The sequence below is a fragment of the Varroa destructor genome, unplaced genomic scaffold (assembly GCF_002443255.2).
Source record: "Varroa destructor unplaced genomic scaffold, Vdes_3.0 BEIS01000006.1, whole genome shotgun sequence".
Taxonomy (NCBI): Eukaryota; Metazoa; Arthropoda; class Arachnida; order Mesostigmata; family Varroidae; genus Varroa; species Varroa destructor.
The window spans coordinates 31,266,842-31,288,577 of record NW_019211459.1 but is presented as its reverse complement, the minus strand read 5'-3'; the positions used below and the strand labels follow the sequence as shown (position 1 = coordinate 31,288,577).

General features: G+C 37.2%; 1 protein-coding gene across 7 annotated transcripts; it reads right to left on the bottom strand.

Moving 5' to 3' along the window:
• Positions 1–2,733: 2,733 nt before the first annotated feature.
• Positions 2,734–16,574, bottom strand: Cul2 (cullin 2). 7 transcript variants are annotated; one of them, XM_022811480.2, is made up of 19 exons: positions 15,939–16,574; positions 14,915–14,994; positions 13,755–13,906; positions 13,121–13,284; positions 12,696–12,917; positions 12,406–12,453; positions 12,023–12,141; positions 11,415–11,499; positions 11,181–11,309; positions 10,917–11,018; positions 10,683–10,774; positions 10,113–10,237; positions 8,432–8,664; positions 7,481–7,732; positions 7,077–7,160; positions 5,888–6,037; positions 5,308–5,493; positions 4,779–4,930; positions 2,734–4,405 (listed from the first exon to the last, which is right to left on the bottom strand). In XM_022811480.2, the coding sequence occupies exons 3-19, from the start codon at positions 13,825–13,827 to the stop codon at positions 4,297–4,299; spliced, it is 2,325 nt and encodes a 774-aa protein (XP_022667215.1). In that variant the 5' UTR covers positions 13,828–13,906; positions 14,915–14,994; positions 15,939–16,574; the 3' UTR covers positions 2,734–4,296. The 7 variants fall into 7 exon arrangements, with proteins under 7 accessions (XP_022667215.1, XP_022667219.1, XP_086848708.1 ...); XM_022811484.2 differs by having other exon boundaries at positions 16,183–16,574; XM_086992582.1 differs by lacking the exon at positions 15,939–16,574 and adding an exon at positions 15,393–15,914.
• Positions 16,575–21,736: the final 5,162 nt, after the last annotated feature.

The following is a 21,736-nucleotide window of genomic DNA, read 5'->3' as shown; positions in this document are numbered from 1 at the left end:
TTTTTCCTTTTTCTTTCTTTTTTTTTGAAAAAAAAGAAAAGTCCCAAATACAGAAGTGATGAATTAGTCGACTCCATTAATTGTAGCCTCTACTAGACGTCGGCCTTTTGATTAACGTACGTCTTTCAGAAACCGGCCAACGTGTGTTTTGGGTACACAGGCGATTAGCTAACACTAAAAATGTGGTTGGAGAAATGTACTAAATGCCTATATATTACAAGGAAGGCAAACTGAGAATTGGTTGAGCCCCCTGGTGACAATATTGGAACAAACGGAACAAACTGAAAAAACGTAACGTGTGAAGTGAGACAGGCTGATGACACCGGATAACCGCTGGGTTAGCTAGTGGATTGCGTGATGCTGAGTGCAATATCAATGAATCACATTAGTTAAGTAGGCAACACAGCAAGCGCAGGTAAAAGCCCATGCGTCCGTTAATCTGTCTATCTACATACTACTAAAACTCTGTGCCTGTTTGTTGAGTGGCCTTTTGAGTTGACTGGATTGGGCTCATTCTTAGTGAGTCGATAGAATTTCGTCGTCGTTAAAAGAACTATAGGTAAAGTGCAGTCGATATTCTTTTCCGGTAAAGGTCCGTTCTTCTATCCAAAAAGTCCGTTATTTTGGCAAATTGCTTTTTCTTTGGCGATTTTTGAGACATATCATATGAAAGATAAATCTAAACTTGACCGTGCCCCTTAGCAAACATTATAAGAGGCTGATAAAATAACAACAGAAGGTTAACGGGTTAGTAATATCGGAAAAGGCTACTCTGCCTTAAGTATTCGGAAACGCGAAGTATTGTTAGACCGTTACAAGCGAATCCGGCGGATTTAGAAACTGAACAACCCTTCAACTAGCTGGGCTATAATGACAACTATTAATGATAATGGGATATAATGATAATAAAGTTTTATAGGTACTCTCCTTAATTTTTTGCATTTCCATATGTAATTTTTTTATCCATAAATTGATAGTGGGATGTGCTTGCCCACCAAGTGTCTTCTTTAGGGTACAAAAACCCCGTAATGACACAGACCTAAATTAGGAGGATTTCTTGTGTTCTGGGCGATACCACTCTCTCGCCTGATCCCTCTCCGACTGGCGGTAGAGATTAAATTACTGCGTACTTCCAAAATGATTTTATTCTCAAACTTCGCCGGATTCGCTTGTAATAATTTTTTAGTCTTACTTATCGTACGAACCTTACGTTCGCCTGTAGGTGAACAAAGCTGTGCAAAATGCAAACAATTTTTTTGTAAACAGTTGTAGTTTATTGTAGCTTACCAGGATCTGACATATTACCACGTTAGTAATATAACAATACGTTTTTCGAATTGTTATGTAAGCAAAAGTAATCGGTAAATCACCACCGGTTGCTAAAAAAAGGGGTCTATAAAAAGTTCATGCTTCTTTTGTATATCTTCTATATAACGAATGCATTCTTTTCTCCCGCATGTTTTTTTAACGATCTGTACAGCTTAGTGTTTTTAGTGCGATGTTATTATAATTATTAGGTATATGTTGTTAGAATTTGCAACGATACTGGCTAGCGTCAATAACAATTACCTCCCATGATAAAAATGTTATCGATATATACACACGCTATTACGCTATTGTGTCATACAAATAGTTTTTCCATGAATTTTCGGTTACAGATAATTAGTTCCGCACACCGTATGTAATCTGACTTCGATTGTTTTCTTGTATTCGGCCGCACCTATCGGCGAACTATCTCAGAACACGTTCGTAGACGATGGCTGTAAGGGTAATCCGGTTTAATTATTTGGTGGACAAACGAAATGTTGAATTTCATTCGTCCACCAAATTTTATTCTACCTTCTAATTTCATTAAGTTGATCACTGTCTACCATCACTTATCCAACTATATAATCTAATAAACTTCATAACTAAATGCACTTCATTAGATCATGATGATTTATTTGCCAGCTACGTACATATTTAAATTGCCGATCTTTTCCTGCCTAATAAGGGAATATGCTTTTGCTTATTTTTGAGATTTCGCCTTCAAACTAAACGATTCGGTCTTCCAAGCCGCTTTCATGGCTCTAAAGAATGCGCGGGCTATGTCGGCATGTACGTCGTACAAAAATGTTTATAGGATTACAAAGCAGAAAATATTGACTGCAAAACCTGCGTCACTTTGCTTAAGCCTGATACAAACTGAGTGTAAACACTAAAATGGTTTCATACGCAATTTAATGTCAGACGAAATCAGCGATAATACGAAATTTTCGTGTAAAAGGCTATACATATGAACTGATTTTTTTTATAATAATACCACACGTAAGTGTAGCATTGTTATAAAAAACTAGAAAACAAACTAATGTAAACGATAAAAATTCACCTTGCAAAAGACTACAAAAAATAATTGGAAACTCTAAGAAACTTTTTCAAGGATAAGTGAAACTGAAAGTAGGGTTTACGTATTTGCTGTTTAGGTAGCGAGGCAACCTCATGGACAAGAGATGTATCTCAAGGGAGACCATGTTGGTGTAAATTGGACAACTGAACATTTACGCTTCGTAGAGAAAAATGTCAGGACAACTACGCACTAAGCCAAATCTGATAAAGCAAAGTCGATCAGTTCACGACAATTAAGTATTGCTAAGCTTATTATTAATGATGTTATTTATAATTATTTATTATTTACAGGAAGCGTACGAAAAATGTCTAATTTGTACATATTTAGCGTGTAGAGAAACTAAAATCTTGTATACGCCGTTCTGCTTATTTATTGTTCCTTTACAAACACGCATTTTTCGGTAAATCAATTCAACGAATCAACAAAAGAAAATGAGAAGTAATAAACAGAATAAAACATATGCTTTTTTTTTTTTATCTCTACATAAGGATTCATTGGCTATGACAAAACAACTTTGTTCTCAAAGAACAACAGCAACAGTAAGCGCAAATAAGTTCATGCTTTAGCTTTTTACTTAGGCATCGCTAACCTATCAGTTAGTCCTTTTATATTTGAGCACATTTCTTGCTACGTGTTCGGTAACAGCAATAGGCTAACTGTCTTTTCTCGCTCGGTTAAAAAGATCCGCACACACACACAGACACACACACACACATATACACAGATAAAAATCGAGCTTCATAACGCACAATATCCGTAACTAGCCACTTTTAGAACGTTTCTGATTTTAACCTTTTGTTCTGTACAATTTTGTTGCAGTATTATTCTTTAGCAGCAACTATAAGGCTTAGTTTTGTTGCTTTCGTTATAGGAAGAGAAAAACTAGGAGGAAAAATTCTCGCAAAAATTGGCTTCTTTCCAAAAATTACTGAGAGGGCGTCTAATCGATACACTTCAATATCAATGAGCAGCATGTAATGCATTATTTTGATTAATTAATATCTTAAATTGTCTTTCTCAAATGCGTAAAGTACTAGGCTTGAGAAGTCTTTGATTAATTTTACAAACCTGAAAAACAAGTGTGCGATGCGTAAGAAAACAATAAAATTCATAGAGTTGACGACACTATGTGCAAAAAGCGTCGAGTTTACTATGACCATCCGGGTCTACAAATTTGAAAACATACGTTCTCCTTGTCACGATTTCATTAGACTGTTCACTGATACTATAAACATTTGCTCTATTCACACCATGTGACGCTATTCTGTCCATGTCTCTCACATCATCATTGTAACCTTCTACAGTTATTTCTTACTAACACTTGCTTTAGTATATACTAGCTTATACACATACATGCCGCGATTCCACGTTGCGTTGCCCTTTTGCAGAACTGTTTGTCTATGCTCAAGTCGCACCAAAAAATAGCAGAAGGTAAACAACGGGTTAGCTGGCACAGATTTTAGCAGCATAGGTTCTGCACCAAGGTTAGTCTACCATGATTCAGTTAACTACAGAATTGTATAACATGCTCTCGAAGACATGTTCTTTGACTTTAATCGTCTCTAACGGGTTCTGGAGACAATATACGTAATCGAAAATTAATGGTCAGATATATCGGCTTTAGGGGCATCCATATGTTATGCTGTACCATGCATCCTGTCAATGGTCAATCTAGTATCTTAGCATCACTTGACAACACAAAGAGTGACCGACAGAATCATTATCATTGATGTGTTGCCGCCATTTAATAAGTTCCTTTTTTAGTCTCATTGTTTTGGGAAGGCAGAGACTGCGGGTGGAGTTTTATGTGATGCAGGTACGCAGAGATGTTGGGGATGATCGTCACAAGGGCTGCTACCTGCCAGCTGCAACACCATAATACAATCTGTCCACCTGACAAGTGGTCTATGTTATGAGACGTAACTATATTCGTCGGTCGAGTTGGGCATTCGTTCGATATATTGTTTATCGATTAGGCCTTCAATGCATTTCTTGATCATTGCGACATTCGGACGAAACCTATTAATGCAAGACGGAAAAACAAAAAGGATGGTCGGCTTCAGTAAAATTAGAAACGCTTTTTCAAAGTGAAATGAGCTGACTTAACATTGTCGTTGGCTGGTAGAAACGAGCACTTCACTACCCTGCGCTCTACGTTTATATAGTCAAAGTCGTTCATTATGTATTAATCCACATTATAGTGTCCGCATGATTATTGAAGAAAAAACATCTTATATAGAAAACACTAAAACATCAAAGATTTTTGAAATTATAACTGGATTTATCAACTGTGGCGTTTATAAAAGAGATTTTGGACAGCTAGAAGGACGCATGACCTAGTTGTTTTGCAGCCACAATGTATAATGTGCCTGTAACTAGAAAGGCTTCTAACCTTTCCGTAGCCTGCGTGATGACTTGTTCGATAAGTTCCGAGTGTTTAGCCATCTTTCGGACCTTCATGATCCTCACGATAAGGGCCTGCAAATACACTTTTCTATCTTCTTCTAGCGACGCAGCAGTTTGTTCCTGCTCTTGACCAGTTACCTATGAAAAACGGCATCTATTAGGTATCTCGGTTATGGGAAGATCAAATTAGCGCCCCAAAAAAAGTATGTTAGAGCCATGATGAAGGTCACACCGGTTACTTTTACGTACCTCACTAAAACGAAAATATGATTTGCCAGAATATGCGTAAAATGTTGCTCCTATTCGAAAGCCTGACTATTCAAATTACGATTATTACATAACTATCTTTTCGAATTAGTGCTGATGATACATGATTACTGCTCATAATGCTTATTCGTTACATTAATTCTTGAAAATGCTCTTTTCAATAGGTTTGAAGTATTTGAGTTATTTTGTGGTCAGTGTAGTTGTACTAAAAGGTCGGTTCAATTAATAACATTTTATTATATGCCTACCTGCTCTTTGACAGGAGCCGACATTATTTTGAACTTCGTACGCCTATGACTAAACTGAAAGTTGAGGCTAAACATTGTATTGGGGCCAAACGACACAGGACTAGGGCTCGGTGTACCACGCGAACTGCTACTACCTTCCGTGCCAGATAATTGATCCCCGGAACCGCTGCCCTCGAACAGAAGAAGCTACAGATAAATGAAGAATTGCATTTAGCTACAATGAGCAAACACCTTTGCTCAAGAGTAAATGAATGAGGTATGAGGGCAATTTATGACAAAATCTATGTTAAAATTAGGACTCATCAACATAACGCATTTAAACAATTAGATTCAAATGTAAATATTTTTAACAGTGACTTTTGCAGTTTGAGTCCTCTACGTAGAAACTCACGTGGAGGATATTACCCAGATATTTAAAATCTGATTGAACCAGGTGCTTTGCTTTAACTTGCCCACTCAAAAAAATAACTTATAATTCGGTATGCAGAACCAATTTTATTAAACTATTGTGATAACTGGTAACCCACTACTATATCTGTTTAAACTAAGGCTTTACTACTGCGCGCTAGCTAAAACGAACCTTTGCTTCAACAAGCGCTTGAAGAGCTCGAGCAAGGTAATCATCCTGTAGCTGGGTGCTGATCTTCAAGGCATCATAGCTCATGGTGTTTTCGTGTTCAAACATGAGTACCACCGCCATGGTGAAAGTCGAGCATGTCATTGTGTAGATCTAAAATATATATATATATTTTTTTTTTTGTAACATATATATATATATATATATATTACAAATTTTTATTTATATATAATCAATATTTATATATATAACAGCCCGCTAAAGTTTGCGCCAATTTAACTTCTGTACTTGTAAGTACAGGCCGTTTGTTGCGATGGGAGTACGTTCACCCATTATTGTTTGTACTTGAAGAGAATCTTTTTTTTCTTGAACAAACTAACAAACTCATAGTGGAAAATTGCAAAATTAAATTATTGTCTAATCGCTTTGCGCTGAACAAACCTCTAATTAAAGATCAACATGTATATGTTTTGCCTAAGATCGAAGGTCCTCGCTATTGCCAGTTTCATTATATGAAACTTCCGAAAATTCTTCCAAAGAGAGTTTCATAAAACAAAGCAGATGATCTTCTGTTTTTAAAGAGTTGAAAGGTTTATCAAAAAGCTATTTATTTTTGATACAATAAATAACGGCCGTTTGAGCGAAGAGAATAATTTGAATACGCTACGGAGTTTATATTTAAAGCATAAGTACTATGAAGATCGCGAATTCAACAAGAAATGGTTTGAAAATGACTAGTAAGTGGTTTAGGTCCCATACAAAAGCTGTAATCGCAGTGAACTATGGTCACATTGAATAAGCATCACCATAAGGAATGATATTTCTTATTTGGATACAGTCTTAGAAACAAAGCGGATTGAGTTGGAACTCATTTACGTGCCGCATTTGATATGAATGTAAACAAAGAAAAACATATAATTGGTTAAATCCCTTTTTGGTTGTGTAGCAACCAACGGAGGAAAAGACCAATTGTTATATAAATCGAAATACGAAGCATAATACACATAGATATAAGTACGCGCTAATTCGTGATTTACTAACGACAGACTTAGAAAAAGAAAAGAAAGTCAGAAAGTTTTAATTAACTTTCACGGGCTATTAATGCAAATTATAAATAATAGAACACCTGAGCCTCTTCTCTCGTAAACAACACAATTCTCCGCGAGTAGTTATGTTTGAATTTATATCATACCTTGCCGCCTTCAGAATAATTTAATCTCACGTCTGCATTCGAAAGGTTGTGTAGCCACGTTAATTTACGTCCATTGAATTTATCCTGTATGAAGCACATTTACATTTTACACATTACATGAATAAGTTTTGTGCCTCATATGACAAAATACACATTTGTCATAACCAAGTTTGCAAAACCAAGACCTGTAGGAGTTAATACACATAACTCCTACAGGTCTTGGTTTTACCTTTGCGCATGTGGAACGCATTTTAAAAATGTAGACATCAAACGAAGGCATTTGAAATAGGTGATCTATTAAGTATGGCTTAATACTACTGTGCTTATTTCATTCCCATATTGAGAGGTCGACTCTTGTTCCGTACGAAAATGGTTTATTATTATGGATGGACTAACGATTTTACCTTATAGAACGCCTCGAATAACGTAATACTTCTTTCTAACTGTTGTGGTGGCGCGAAAGTCGATACAGGCTGGGTGGCCATAGGCCATGCGCAGGCCTGTAACACTGATATAGAGAAAGCTAAGCCAAGACCAGTTCCCACAAGAGTGGGGTTCTCCGACAGGTACTCATTGAACTTGACATTCAGGTCAGTACTTAAAGACATATCGGTATACATTCTATGAAGCTTTGATGTGTACTCAAATCCACACGCCTGAGGAAAAACATCAACATCGGTAATTTAGAATTTTACAGGCAATACCATTGTTACATCTAGCTATAGATCTAGGATTAAAAATCATTGCTGCTAATCAATACCGTCAAATTCCTGGACTATATGTGTATATATTACACAGGGCGATGCGGTAAAATTAAGAGAGTGATCGGCCTGTCATGATTCGCTACTTTCGGAAGAAAGTCAGTTTTTTCTGGCAGAAATCTCGGCATGCCAAGTCACAATGTGGCGTTTTCGGAATTTGAAAGAAAATCATGCGGCTTCAAAAAATCCAAAGAGGACTTAAAGAACGTAAACTGGAAGATCCTAAACAGGTTTAGATTTAAAGGGCTAAATTTAATCAAAATAACTCAAAAAAGCCTTTTTAATAAATTCAGGTTTTTCTACAGAAATGAATAGTTTTAGAAAACAAAATATTAATTGTTAGTCTTGCTGATACTTCTTGCGCTTTTTAATTTTCTATTGTAAATTTTTAGATACTACATGTTCCATGCGCATTAAATAAACATGACCGCTAGGAATTATACTTGTAGCACATACAAAAAATTTCATTAAAAGATCTCTTTTTATTGAGATATGATTTTAGAAACAAAGCATAAGAAGAATTATCTGGCCGTCCATATATATATATATATATATACAGACAATGTTCGTCCTAGTTAGCCTAACCCTTTTTACCTGTTTCAGCATATTAATCATTAGTTCTTCGGAGTCCATTGATGCGCTTACTCCATGGATTAGTCGTTTAGCGAGCAACTTCGAGTAACTCTTCTGAAAGTGGTCTTTTTCGTCGAGATATTTGAAAACGATGATCGACTTTCCAAGCCGTTTCTCCAGCTCATCCTGGTCGTTAAGTGCTTTCGGGCCCTTCTTTAAAACCTGGTCACAATACCGCGCTAGTAATTCAGGAGCTATAAAGATATTAACAAGGAGAATATGTTGGAGCGGAGTCACGACGATAGATGCTGTCCACATCCCTTTTCTTCCCTATGTCTAAGAGAAATCATTCTACTGACATTACCAATAATAATAATGCGTATCATATTACTTTTTGCATCAGTTGTTGGCTATCCGATCTGTTGAATCAGTTGAACGAGGGTGTCAGTGCCCCGTATGGATAAAGAGACGTGCAGGACGTATGTTGTTGGTCGCCGCTACTACCCAAACTTCGTTGTTATGACCACGGCCACCAACACAATCATGCAGATGTTTTGTACGTGACAGCGGGTACTCTCTGCATACGGTTACGGTTGTAGCCGCTACCGTACCAGATGAGATAAGGTACTAAAACTTCGATTTTGAAAGAAACCTTTTTGACTATTAACGCGAATTGAACCTACACTAGAATTAGAGTGAAGCGGTGTTACTGCGTTCGCCAGCATTATGGTGTCACCCCTTAAGTCATGTCGAGCTTTATTCGGTCCTTTACGTTGTTCCCAAAAACCATAAAATGTGAAATGCCCATAAACACTGAACTGAGACCCAAACTGAGACAAAAACTGAGAATATTAATATCTTCTGGTGAGCATTATTAAACTTGTGGGTAGTCTTTTTATGCAAAGGACTTAAGATGTTTGGAGAAAGCTTAGAATTCAATTACTTGTGCGCCTTGTATTTGGTCAAAAGCCTGATTTGATACGGACATTTCGACGGCTTTTTTTAATAGAATACAATACAGATACACTTTTATTGATAGTCAAAGGGAGTATTAATACTAGACCCCAAGTGAAACACGCTCGTGATAAGTTTTTGTATCGCTCTAGGTTACCTGAATATGAAACATGTAACATGGAGCCAGCTTCCTTGACCACGAAATACACAAACGCTGATTACACATCGAATCTGCGATCGTTACAAGTTCAGTAACGTGCGAATCGAATTTCTCAAGTCAAATAGGGTAAAAGCTCTTCCAACAGGATCACCATTAAAAATACAGACAAAATAATAGTAGAACAATAAAATATATAAAACGTTCTTTTTAATCTTAGAAAAAATACTCATTTCTTCTGCGTTATCCTCGTGCTCCGCAAACGCGCTGATGGAAGCCCTGTGTCACAAGTTTTTTTTTATATGACTATACCAATTACCCTTAGTTTTTAATTTCCACCATTTTTCTATTTTCTATGAACATCGGATTGTTAGTAAAAAAAAAAAACTACAAAGGCGCTGTAGGTTGGCACCTAAAAAGGCAGTTCCACGGACACGGACCCTTAACGTTTAACTTCTTCCAAGTAGTTGGATTTTGTCTGTCGGCGCACTCTAAAATCAAGCAACTCGCCAACTGGCTCCTTAACCAACAGCGTTTGCGGTCATCCCAGTTGTAACATGAAAAATGCTTTTAGAAACCAAATCACATTACCTTTATAGATGACTTTTGGATGAGAAGAGTTGATAATGGAGATACACGCTCGATCGAGGGCAGCTATGAACTGTTGGTCTGAGTTGAAAACCTTTGTAATTAGATCCCGGTAATCGTCGTGTACCCTAAAAAACAAATATCGACAAATTATTGAATAACGAGAAAAAACGGGCAACTTAATAGCAGACAAGAGAAATAAATCCGTTTGGTTTTTTTATACAATTTATGCAAGGTAATCTGACGAGCAAATAGGTCAGAGGGTGTATGCCATGTCAAGATGCAAATTCTAAACATTAAATACTGTAGAATGCTCTTTTTTGAACTGTCAGTATTTAAATCTAATTCTTCATTTTCGTTTTTTGCAATAATTAATGGGCCCACAGCATTGGCAGACTCGGTAATAACACTACCAATTTTTAATAAGAGCTACAGCTTTTGAAGTGCCCTTACCACAATTGTTCGTTTAATTTAAATTTAGCGCTCGCAACAAGACCTCCTAAGAGCACACATCTTTGCTATCATTAAAGCCTCGTATTCACTTCAGACACTCAATTTTTATATATGACTCACCTTAGAACTGAATCGACAAAGGACTGCGCTACGTTGTCAGGGTCGATATCTTGCAGTAACTGTTCACCCACTTTCTCGATACGATTCTGTACCTATATCACGTCATCGGGATCACAAATGCATGTAATTACCATTAAAAGGGTTCTACTTTTATTCCTTTGTTTGAAAGAATCTCATAACATTGTTCTCTATACATAGGTAATATATTAATAAAGAAGAAAACCTTTGAATTACCTCTTTGATAAGCGGTTGCATGCAGTTGTTGTCGAGAGGTTTGAGCAAAATGTACATGTTCGACAGGTCCTTGCAGTTCAACTCAGCAACCATTGTCCGCGCCTGCGATGCATGGTCGACCAGCAGAGGTGAATGAAACTCGCACCGAAAGATATTTGCCTGACTGTCTTCTCATCTTTACGTTGCTTTTTTAAATTTAGAAGAAATGGTCATAATCTGGAATAAGTTTATAATTTACTTAAATTTGTAAGAAATGTGACTTACCTCATGGTAGATGAAATCAAGATGGTCGCCGACCATCACTCGTTCACATTCCTTAATTACGTTGCTAAATGATGATGAATCTAGGAATTTTCTCGAACGCAGTTCCTCTTGCCGTACATATTGAAGCACCTGCGAATAAAAATAGTAGCCCATGTCAATAAAGTTACAATTTAATAATTTTAACTTTCGAACGAATAATCTAATAACCAATGCTCTAAATAAAAAATAGGACACCTTTTCCATAAATGAGGAACAGTCGATGTTTCCGATGAGACCGTGAGACACCTGCGTATAGTACTTATTCGTGGTTTCTAGGTAGCTGAAAAACAGGAGCACCAAACGGAATCAAAAGAGTTTTGAACTATGGTTAGATCATTTGTTAAACGTGCTTCACACTATGTTGCACTAGTCGAACAGAAAAGAATGACTCAAGCTTGGAGAATATTTATACGACCAGCAACAATCAATTTATGCACATCTCCCAGGAAAGACACAGCCGCACATCACAATGAAGTAATTTCAAAGAACAGTTAAGTTCTATGCGAACAGCACCTCTGCCAAAAGGCTCATTCTTGAGCCTGATATTGTACATGGGATTTGGACAATGTAGATTACAACTTGCTGAATCAGCTGTTTGCGTTATTATTATTTGCTGTACCTGTCTACAAAACAAAAGCGGTCACTTCTTTATGAAACAGCAAAAGTCATGTATTTCCCTTTGAAGTGGAATTTAAAGATAGCTAAAGATAGCAGAACTCGTAAGCAGGCTGTTTGTAAGCTGATAGACAAGTTCGCCCTGCGTAGTAAAGATGCGAAATTGTATTACACATTTCTATATTTACCTTTTTTCAAATTCCCGATAGAATTCGAGCGCGCTCTTCTTCTTTCGGAAACTTTCGACGTCTACAAATGAATCGACGACACCTTTTACATAATCTGCATCAGGGTTACTCATGTTGGGCTGTTCTCGAAAAACAACACCATTGTATAAACATTAGTAGCATACTTCTTAACCACACATAAGTTTCATAGATGCTTATCTTAATACCAAGAAGCAGCTTCAATCGAATAATTATGCAAGGGAGCATGGCTAGTGATACGCCATACTAGCTATAAATTCAAAGATGACAGAATATTAGGAACATAAGACAACTGTATGGCTAGCTGCGGCTACCAAACTATTTTGCATTATCTAACATAGATGAGCTTTAATATGGGCACTCACCATTCTATCCATTTGTACCACATCGAGGATGAGCTCTACCAGATTAGTCTGAAAAAAACGAAAAATACCGCGAATAATGTTGAACATAATCATAGCCACATAAAATGCATCTATATATGGCATTTGGTGGGTCCAATAGACACAAACTGAATAATTATGTAAGAATGAACAAGAAAATGGTTGCTTCATTAATTGCTTATAACAGTATTTTTAGAAGAACTTAGCTGTATTAATTTTAAATGTGTGTCGCCTCATAGATATGAAAACACGTCAGCATAAAAATAGCTTACCTGCAGCGGTTGAAGCATTTGTTTCATCCAGATATCGAGACCGAGTTCACCGATCTCAAGGACTAGCTCATCAGCTTCGAATGCTCCATAGGCAATATCAGCATCCGATACACGCTTCTTTTTCACCCATTCATGGTTCAGGTAATGGAACAAGCGGTCCAGGTAACGAACACCTTGCACGTACTTGCCCCAATGTGAGAAGTATGCCTTAAGCATACCCATCTTCAAAGAAATAATCACCGACCGTCACTGTTATTTTTAGTCCACGTTTCTCCCTTCTCTTGCTTAATATACAATACAAACCGGCGATGTGAAAGGGTACAATAATGTTTTGTCGAAAATCGCGCTACTGTAATTAAAACATTCATTTAATGATTAGTTTAGATCATAGTTAACGTTTATCACACGCCTTATAGTTTACGTACCTGTTTGGCGTCCTCTTGGACTGCTCTGTGGAGTTTTGTAACGTGCTCAAGGAAGAACTGGTCCATCGCCGCGTAGAGCTTATCGGCAAGCGATTCAGGCGTCGCGACGCAGAGATGGTATACATGCCAATAACCCTCGTACCATGACTCGCGGGACACCGTTCCTGTAATAAGGTTACCAACGAAATCCAGACAACAGTAAAAACACAAAGTGAGATTCAACAATATACAAAAAAAATCGTCGGCCTCGTAGAACATGCAGTAACTATACCATACTTGGTTAGTCTGTCGTGTATGCTGCAGCTTCTCTATGAGATATTAGATCAAACGTTAGACATGCATTTCCTATAAAGGCTTAATTTTGCATGTGAACTTCTATTTACATGGAAACATATTTACGTTGTATAGTGAAGTCCGAAATAGGTACGAATAAGAAACCATTTTACTTACATATTTTAGCTGTACAGGGTATATTCCTTGCCGTCTGTCCAGGCTTATATAATGAGGTTACACAACAAATTCAGGGTACAAGTAGCGTGTTTGTTTTCAATTCAGAAGCTGTATTGCAATGATCTTCTTCTCATTATTATTAAGAACGTTTATTAGATTATTTAAAAATGCATTTCCAACTTACCTATCATGATATCATGGACGGTTGTGCTCAGTTCACACCAAACATCTTCAAAATTTAGTTGTTTGGGCTTCATGTCGAGAATATTCACAAAAATGGAAGAGTTACCGAAAAAGACTATAGCGGTCCCGGACGCTCGAGTTGTCTTCAGCAGCCTGAAACCAAATATTTAGTTGTTAAATGTTAAAGAAGATATAATGACGCTTCATAAGTATAAAGTTATTAATCATTCGTCAATTTTTACAGGTCACATTGGCTTCGCTAATACTAATGGACGAAATGGTTATATTAGATACAACATATTTGTGATACTTAGTAGTACCTAGAATTGCGTTGAGCTGCAATTTGAAATGCTCTGATATGTATCACTGCTTTGTGGTATGTTATTTCAATAAGTTTATTGGAAAAACCCGTTGTCTTAAAATGACCTACTGTTCAGGGCAAACGGCAGATAGCAGCCTATTTTCGAGTATCGTTATATTTATATATCGACTGTATGTAGTTGAATTTGACGGATAATCTACGGAAGCTGATCCTAAGCACCCCAGATTTCAGTTCATATAGCTCAGAATATCAACTATTGAAAAAGTGCAAAGAATGATGTCCTTCGGTTTTCGTCGAGACCGAAACAAGACAACGAGTTTGGATAGCTTGGATAACACCAGGGTAGTTTTTGTCAATGAAGCCATTCGGAATTTTGACAAACAAAAGAATACATAAATCGCGTTTCTCTGTCCTATGGCTTTTTGTGGACGATGATACAACTTCTTCAGAGCGTAGTCAAAAAATTTTATGAGAATCGTTTTAGGCAGTCTGACCTAATATTCCAAAATTCTCAAGGAAGATTTCGAATTTTGGATTTCGGTAATGAAACAACTCAAAATTGACTACTTATATAGGACTTTACCTAAACAATTGGTGCGGCTTGGTACCGCCAGCCCTCGTATCTGCCACTTAAGCCAATTCCCAATCTTAAAAGTACCAATAGGTGAGAGGAAGATTTCATGCGACAAAAGGAATTAAAAAATTAAGGACTTGTATAAGAAGATAACTTTATTCTTATTATTTTCAATTTAAGTTTGAAACATGTTAATTTAAAAAGGACGAAAATGATTTAGATCACTAATAGTAATCTTTAATAATAGTAATCTAGTTGTAGTTACCTTTGAGTCAGCCCTCATTACAACAGGATGAGAATAAGGTTCACAATGATTCCACAATCATCCATCACAATGAAACTGAACTGCCTCAAACATTTGAGCAAAACATGATTTAAAGTTAACCACATAATACACATATGAGTTCAGATATGGAATTTTCCGAAATAAAAATATCAGGTCGTCCTAATCTTGTTTTCTTTACTAAGACTGAATTCGGTACAGTCGCTCGCGTGTGTTTATACTTTGTCATTATGAAATAATAACTATGAGTGTCTTATATTAGTTCTGGAGATAAAAAGTCCCTGCCTTCTCTCTGAGATAGCACTGAATTCCAGTGACCTATTTGAAAAAGCGTGCACTTCTGGTCACAGCGGTCGGTACTTTGGTCGATACGAAGAAAAAAAATAACTTTTTAAAAAAATGCCATTAAACTATAGAAATATATTTAAGGATAGATCTTGGACTCCAAAGTCACTCATGCCTGTTTTATGCGCAAGCTTGATCGTATTTTCAGTAGTTCCTTGTTGCTGATTTACGGTGCAATTCGTAGTGCTACAACTGTAAGATATGACACGTATCTAACTACTGCAGTTTTTCACCAAAGGACGTAGAAGAGTGACTCGGAATTATTCACACCTATTGTAGTTATCGTAATGTTTTGATTTTATGACACAGTCACTGCCCGCTCGTTCGACTGCAAGCACTGAAATCCAATAGGCACGCTAGCGCATAGCGTCATTCGAGAGCCTTAAGTGCCTGCCATAGTTTTTAACCCTTACACACAACTCATAAATCGATGTAGGATTCACAAGCCACATATGGCCAATTGCACAAACGAGCGTATGTCTCCTACAATCACCAAGCCGGGAAGTTATCTCAGGTCATTTTAAATTTGGAATTTTTATGATTTGGACAATCAGAAGCTACGAGCCGCCATACTCATGTTGGTTAATATTGTAAAGATAAATCGTTTATTATCAATCAAAACGGAAATAAGCAAGCTACCAAAGTAGTACTCATTTTCTACCTCCACTGTGTGCTTCATCAAGATTTCACCTGTCTCGTTACGGCGCTACGATTCGCACGACAGGAAACAGAGGACGGTCGATCAAAAAGGAGAGTGAGTTTTAATACATAATTCTTTCCACATGAACCAATTGATGTCACGCGTTTCGTTAGCGGGTTGGAGAACGCAAACCCCCTAAATACCGAGCTCGGTAACGCCTTTTGTACGAAGCCATGCACACTTAACAATGTTTTTAACTCCTCACCAGCACGTCTTTCGGGAATGTCCCCCCGCCGGCGATGAATGAAAACGAGATTCGTTCGGTCACTTGAGTCACAAAGGCACTATTACGTTTCTGCTACACACTTCGATTTCTAGACATCCAAATAGCTCTCGAATGCGAATGGATATAGTCGCCCTCCCCCGTTTTCGTTCTAACAAAACCTAGAGCTGGTTTAAATCAATGGCGTGTTCAGCATCGCCGTTTCAGGATTAATATCGTAAAAACGAACTTGAATTTCATTGTAATTTAGTATGTTGACGGGGTTATTGGAAACGATAGCAATAGTACATGTTGTAGGCGATACGTGCTACTGAATTGGTTATCACTGATTAAAAAAAAATGCGTCACGCAAACCCGACTGCACTGATGTGCCGGCCCAAATGTCCACCAGCATTCCTAAATTGTCACTTTAATATTGGAGAAAACCAACAGCTGATAGATGAGATAAGCCTTCGTCGACACAATGATATTGTTAAAGCTATACATAGTAACAATCGGGATCAATGGCAAAATCCCGACAAAGCTGAAAACGATAGAGCCGTGTCTGTCAAACAGTTCGCGCGCGCATACAAAATGAAAGTATACTATTACAAAATATGAAGAAAACCTTTTGTAAGAAATACATGATTTATTACGAACTGTCATGCGATATATTTCATTAGCTGCATTTCGGTCTGGAGCCCTTGACATGAGCCGTGGCAAGTGTTCTCTAGGTTATCAAAAGATGAATTATCATGCAGTCAATACAAGACCGATAAAAATCAAGCAACAGATATTTAATTTGTAAAACCTGTCCGTGAGTTAAGAAAAATGAACGTTCGTAATATAGCATACCCAACTATGCGTATCTAATACCGAAACTATCTGTATCTAATAACGAAACACAATTAGCCTTAGTGAATACTTTGCTACTTCTACTATATATATATATATATATATATATATATATATATATATATATATATAGAAACTTATATATATATAAACAATGAAGAATGTGAGAACTGAACTATGAAAAGTAATGTTGCTAAGGTTTCGATACGACTGCGTAAAGGGTATCCACCTTATTGGAAACTAGTTAACAAGCTTTTACCCTGTACTTATTCAACTTATTACCCCAATTATTTTATATTGGATGTATAGCATCGCTCTAAATAGCAAACGCTCTTTTGCGATTTCTCTGAAGTAAGTGCAACAGTTAAATGGTCCTGCTCAAGATAAAACTAAACTATTTGCGTATCACGTACCTATTCATTTTTATAACGCAATCGCCGTCATATATTTTTGAGGTCCTCCAAAGGACCTTGGTGCTTCTAGTTCTTTAACGGTAGCCTTATCTGTTAAGGTAAGTTTGCTTGGATCAAGTTGAGGTTTTAGTCCGTCTAGCAATATGATACGAAAATTAGCTCCCCATCTAGAACTAAAGCATATAATCGATTTGTGGCCTGGCAAGCATGCTTCAGCATTTACGTCCGAGAATTATAACGATCAAATTAATTCAGCCTCCAATAATGCAGTCAGCTGGGAGCTTAATTCATAAGCTCTACTGTACGGTTGCAGATTTAACTTTATGGTATCAATTAAATCGAGCACGTTTTCTGTCACTTCTCGCGGTTGAATTCGGTTCTGGTCCATATGCTGGGAGGCACATTGTTGTCGGGCTATGGAATTAACGAGGTGTTCCATGACGTGTGCTTCATTAGTGAACTCATTAAATGTTATTTCATACGGTAGACTGAATTCGTCATAGGAGGCTAGAGTCTGAACATGTTGAGTCAGGTTCATAAGTCCTGCAGTATATCTGAGCACTTCTTATGGAAGAATTTCTTTGCCTGCCTGTTGAGTTTTAGCGACGTCTTTCCGCTGACAACGCGAGCTTACCCATTCTAACAAAAGTCTATAACTGATTCTTTCTGGAGTACCTCCGATGCACTCGAATTTTTGGTCCTCTGCTAAGTGTTGCAACACAATGCAAAATATCAAAGTAAACCTTCATCCTGACTAATTCGCATGGATATATGGTCAGTAATAGACGTAATGGATTTGCTCAGTCGGTCTGCGCTTTCAATCTTCGCATTTTTCGTTTATTATCATCCGTGTTACTTTGCAAAGACTCTTTCCATTGGACTGTCAGCGTGTTTTGCTTGCATCAATGTGGTCCATGATAGTACTATTGCTTTGGAATATTTTTCCAGTTAAATGCACCTCCTCCAATAATTGATCCGCTCCTGCAGGGCAGCATATAAAGTTATCATCTCCTGTTCTAATTGGTAATGGCGTTCCTTTAATGAAGACTGCATCAAGTTCTTTTTTGAATAAGATCGCTTACTGTTATAGGACTTGCATGACTTTGAGGCCACGAAGTTACCTTTGTGCACGTAATCGGTTTAATGCAGTGCTTTTTGGCATATTGAACAGAAGGCGAACAATCGTTCAAGTCGACCTTTTGAGCGGTCTCGGTCTTGCATCTTGCAGGAAATATTCTTTTCACACAGTTACAAAGCAAAATCTCTATTTGTTGCAGACTGTATCGGCGAACAGGTTTTCCTTCATTTCTGTAGGCAAATTAGCAGTGGATGTTCGTAATAGTCGTAGGACCCGTCTCTACAGAGGAAAAACGCACATGCAAATTTAGAGTATGTAAGTGTTTTGATAGCAATGCGCCAGCCTTAATTTTAATTTAGAAATCTAAAACAATATCACAGCATTATTATGCCAATTTCATGTGGTGTATATAGAAACAAGATAGATAGGCGTTTGCTTCATGTTACTAGTGGATAACTTAGGTTATATGCACCCTATAGATTGCATAGACAAAAATCATTGTTTTAGCATTGTAATTGACCTATTCCGTCGAATGCTAGAAGATGGCTTACGTCATGTAGAAGCACTGAGGCAAACCTTAATATTATTATCAACCAAAATGCTTCACCGCCTGGTTCGCAAAAACTACCATGCACGTATTTTCGATATCTATGAAAGAAAAAGCTACTTTGTAAGTATTCTAACATCCACCCTATAATGATGAACATGGTTTTAGTTTGGTGAAATATTGCTAATAGCTTGAACATTTTTTCCTAATTTTTTTATACACTTAATTAAAGGTTGATACACTCAATTTCCACCATTCCTTTCAAAAAGCCACCCCTAAAATAACGCCGATTTACACAATATTGTCACTTACCGGTGGAACAAAGTGATGCTCTCAACTTACCTATAGCTGCTTATAGTCAGCAGAAGCAGAACTTGATCAAGCTTTATTCACTAGATGTAAAAGCTTATACGGTCAGGATGGCAACAATCGTTAGATGTCATTGGCACAAAATGACAGTATAACGTGAACATCATTTGAAACGCGTGTAGTCCTTGCTTCAAAATTCAAGTAGACGCTGCTATGGGTACAATCCACCTGTTAACTATTCTGTAAGGGTTTGCCGCCAAAAAATATTTCTTCCGTAATAAAGTATATGTGACGAAAAGTCTTCGATGATGTAAAAATAGCCACTTATGTAGAGAGGCTAGAGCGCTTCGGTAACTCCTGCTTGTAGTTTTTATTAGCGACAGTAGACACCAGCAGTAATTTTATGTTGGTTGTTCTTCTACAAGAGTTAAGGCAACAAAGTCGAAGCCCCCTTATATAGGTCCGTAACATTTACGAAAACCATAGAACTCAGCTGAAATGGAAAATCCCAAGTGTACTAGTTTACTACAAGTACGCAAATTTAATCTGAACGATAGGGTGAACAGTACCTTTATCATACATAATGAGCTAACGAGTTTATCTAAAATCTTTGCCAACATAATATAATCATACAGTCTCACTGAAATGCAATTTGTTTTTAACCTAAACTATCTGTCCATCTTGATTTTGGGGCCAAATGCTTGCAATGTTACATTCGTTTTTTCTGTGAACATTTATATTAAATTATGTGTGTGAATTTGTCGAATTTTGAAGTTGATAACTTTTAAGCCAGTTGGTTTACAATAATAATAATTTTCTAGTATGTATTGAAGGTACTCTCCTTTAGTTTTAAAGCACCTGTCTCAGTGCTTTGGTAGCTTCTGGAGAGCCGTATACATATCATTTGTCTACCACGTATCTATGGTTTTTCCAAGTGAATCGATAATAAGATGCGCTTGCCAGTGGTTGACCTTTTTAAAGCATAGAAAGCCTCGCAATTACACGTGCGTAGATCGAAAGGCAAGCAAGTTTAATGCAATATTAGATAGTCGAGGAAGTAATTAACGTATGCAATGAGTCGTCAAGTCAATGCATGTCATCAAGTAAACAGATTTCATACTTTCGGTTGTCATGCCAACGGTTCATGAATCTCTCGACTAACGGCTGCATTCATTGTGTCATTTTCGACAAATATAGTAGCAGATGCCCCTGATGCCACTTGCAAATACTACCATCACCTTGCGTCCGAACTTACGTTATCGAACTCGATTTACCTCGAAGCCGACGGCAATCTCTCACCTGGGCCTTTTCCGGCTGGCGGTAGAGATTAAATTATGCATCGTCTACGCTGAGCATATAGTTCGGGCAATTTCTTTCTTAATTAAAATTCCATATATTGCATGGGGAATCATACCACACGCATTTCCAGTAGGCCTAGAATGAATTTACGGAAGACCCATTGTTTAATCAGTTTCCGCAAATCCGTTACCGTAGAAATTCCAGCTTTTTTTTTAACAAAGCCTTTGGATCCCAGACTCTGCTTTTGTTAAAAGCTTCACTCGATTGTGTTCTCGTCCTTCCTATATGGTCAATTTTCTATTGGTCTTTGATACTTTAATCTCCATTCTTGAAGCGTTTGCATCATAAGGCGTCTTTGCTAATGTCTTTAATAATTCCGATGATTGTCCGCAGAAGGTGGCCTTCGATGGACAACAACTCGAGCACTGAGCATCGCTTTTCGAGACTAAGCGGTGATCTTTGTCTGAGCTTATTTCTCCAAGAGTAATCTTAAGGAATTGTAAGTAAAAGTTTCCAGAAGACCAGGGCATTTACCAGCCATATTTTATCTATTAATAGTGCGTAGTTTAAAAATTATTTTATTTTTAATTTCGCCAGATTGACTTGTACCAAGCTAGTATATATACATATTGGAACGTCTTCTATCTGGAATTAAAACGACAATAGTCATGGCAAATCGCTTTATCACGCTTGTTTCTAAATATGACTCACAGGCTGTGGAGGGATTTATTTAAATTGGTTATCGATGGAATATTTGGAAAAACAAAGATGTGCGATCTTTTAACAGGAAGGATAGTTTACGATGTTTTGGCGTAAGCTACTGAGAAGCACCAAAGCTTCGTATATAGCTAGCAAATCATTCTGAAATAATAGGAACAATTCTTAATGAATCTGCTAATGAAGGGTAACGAAGAAAATTGACGTTTTTCTCATAAGCACAATAATAACCAAATGCAGTAGCTCGCGCAGATCTGTCAAGCAAGTAATTTTTATACCGAATTTCCTAGCTGCCGGATAAATCAGCCATTAAACAAGTATCAGTGATATATATATATA

Coding starts and splice junctions, on each gene's coding strand:
- Cul2 (XM_022811480.2), bottom strand. CDS start 13,827: ATGAAGCCCAAACAACTAAATTTTGAAGATGTTTGGTGTGAACTGAGC. Junction 12,454..12,695: donor AAATGCTTCAACCGCTGCAG/GTAAGCTATTTT, acceptor CGTTTTTTTCAG/ACTAATCTGGTAGAGCTCAT. Junction 5,494..5,887: donor AAGCGCTTGTTGAAGCAAAG/GTTCGTTTTAGC, acceptor ATTTATCTGTAG/CTTCTTCTGTTCGAGGGCAG.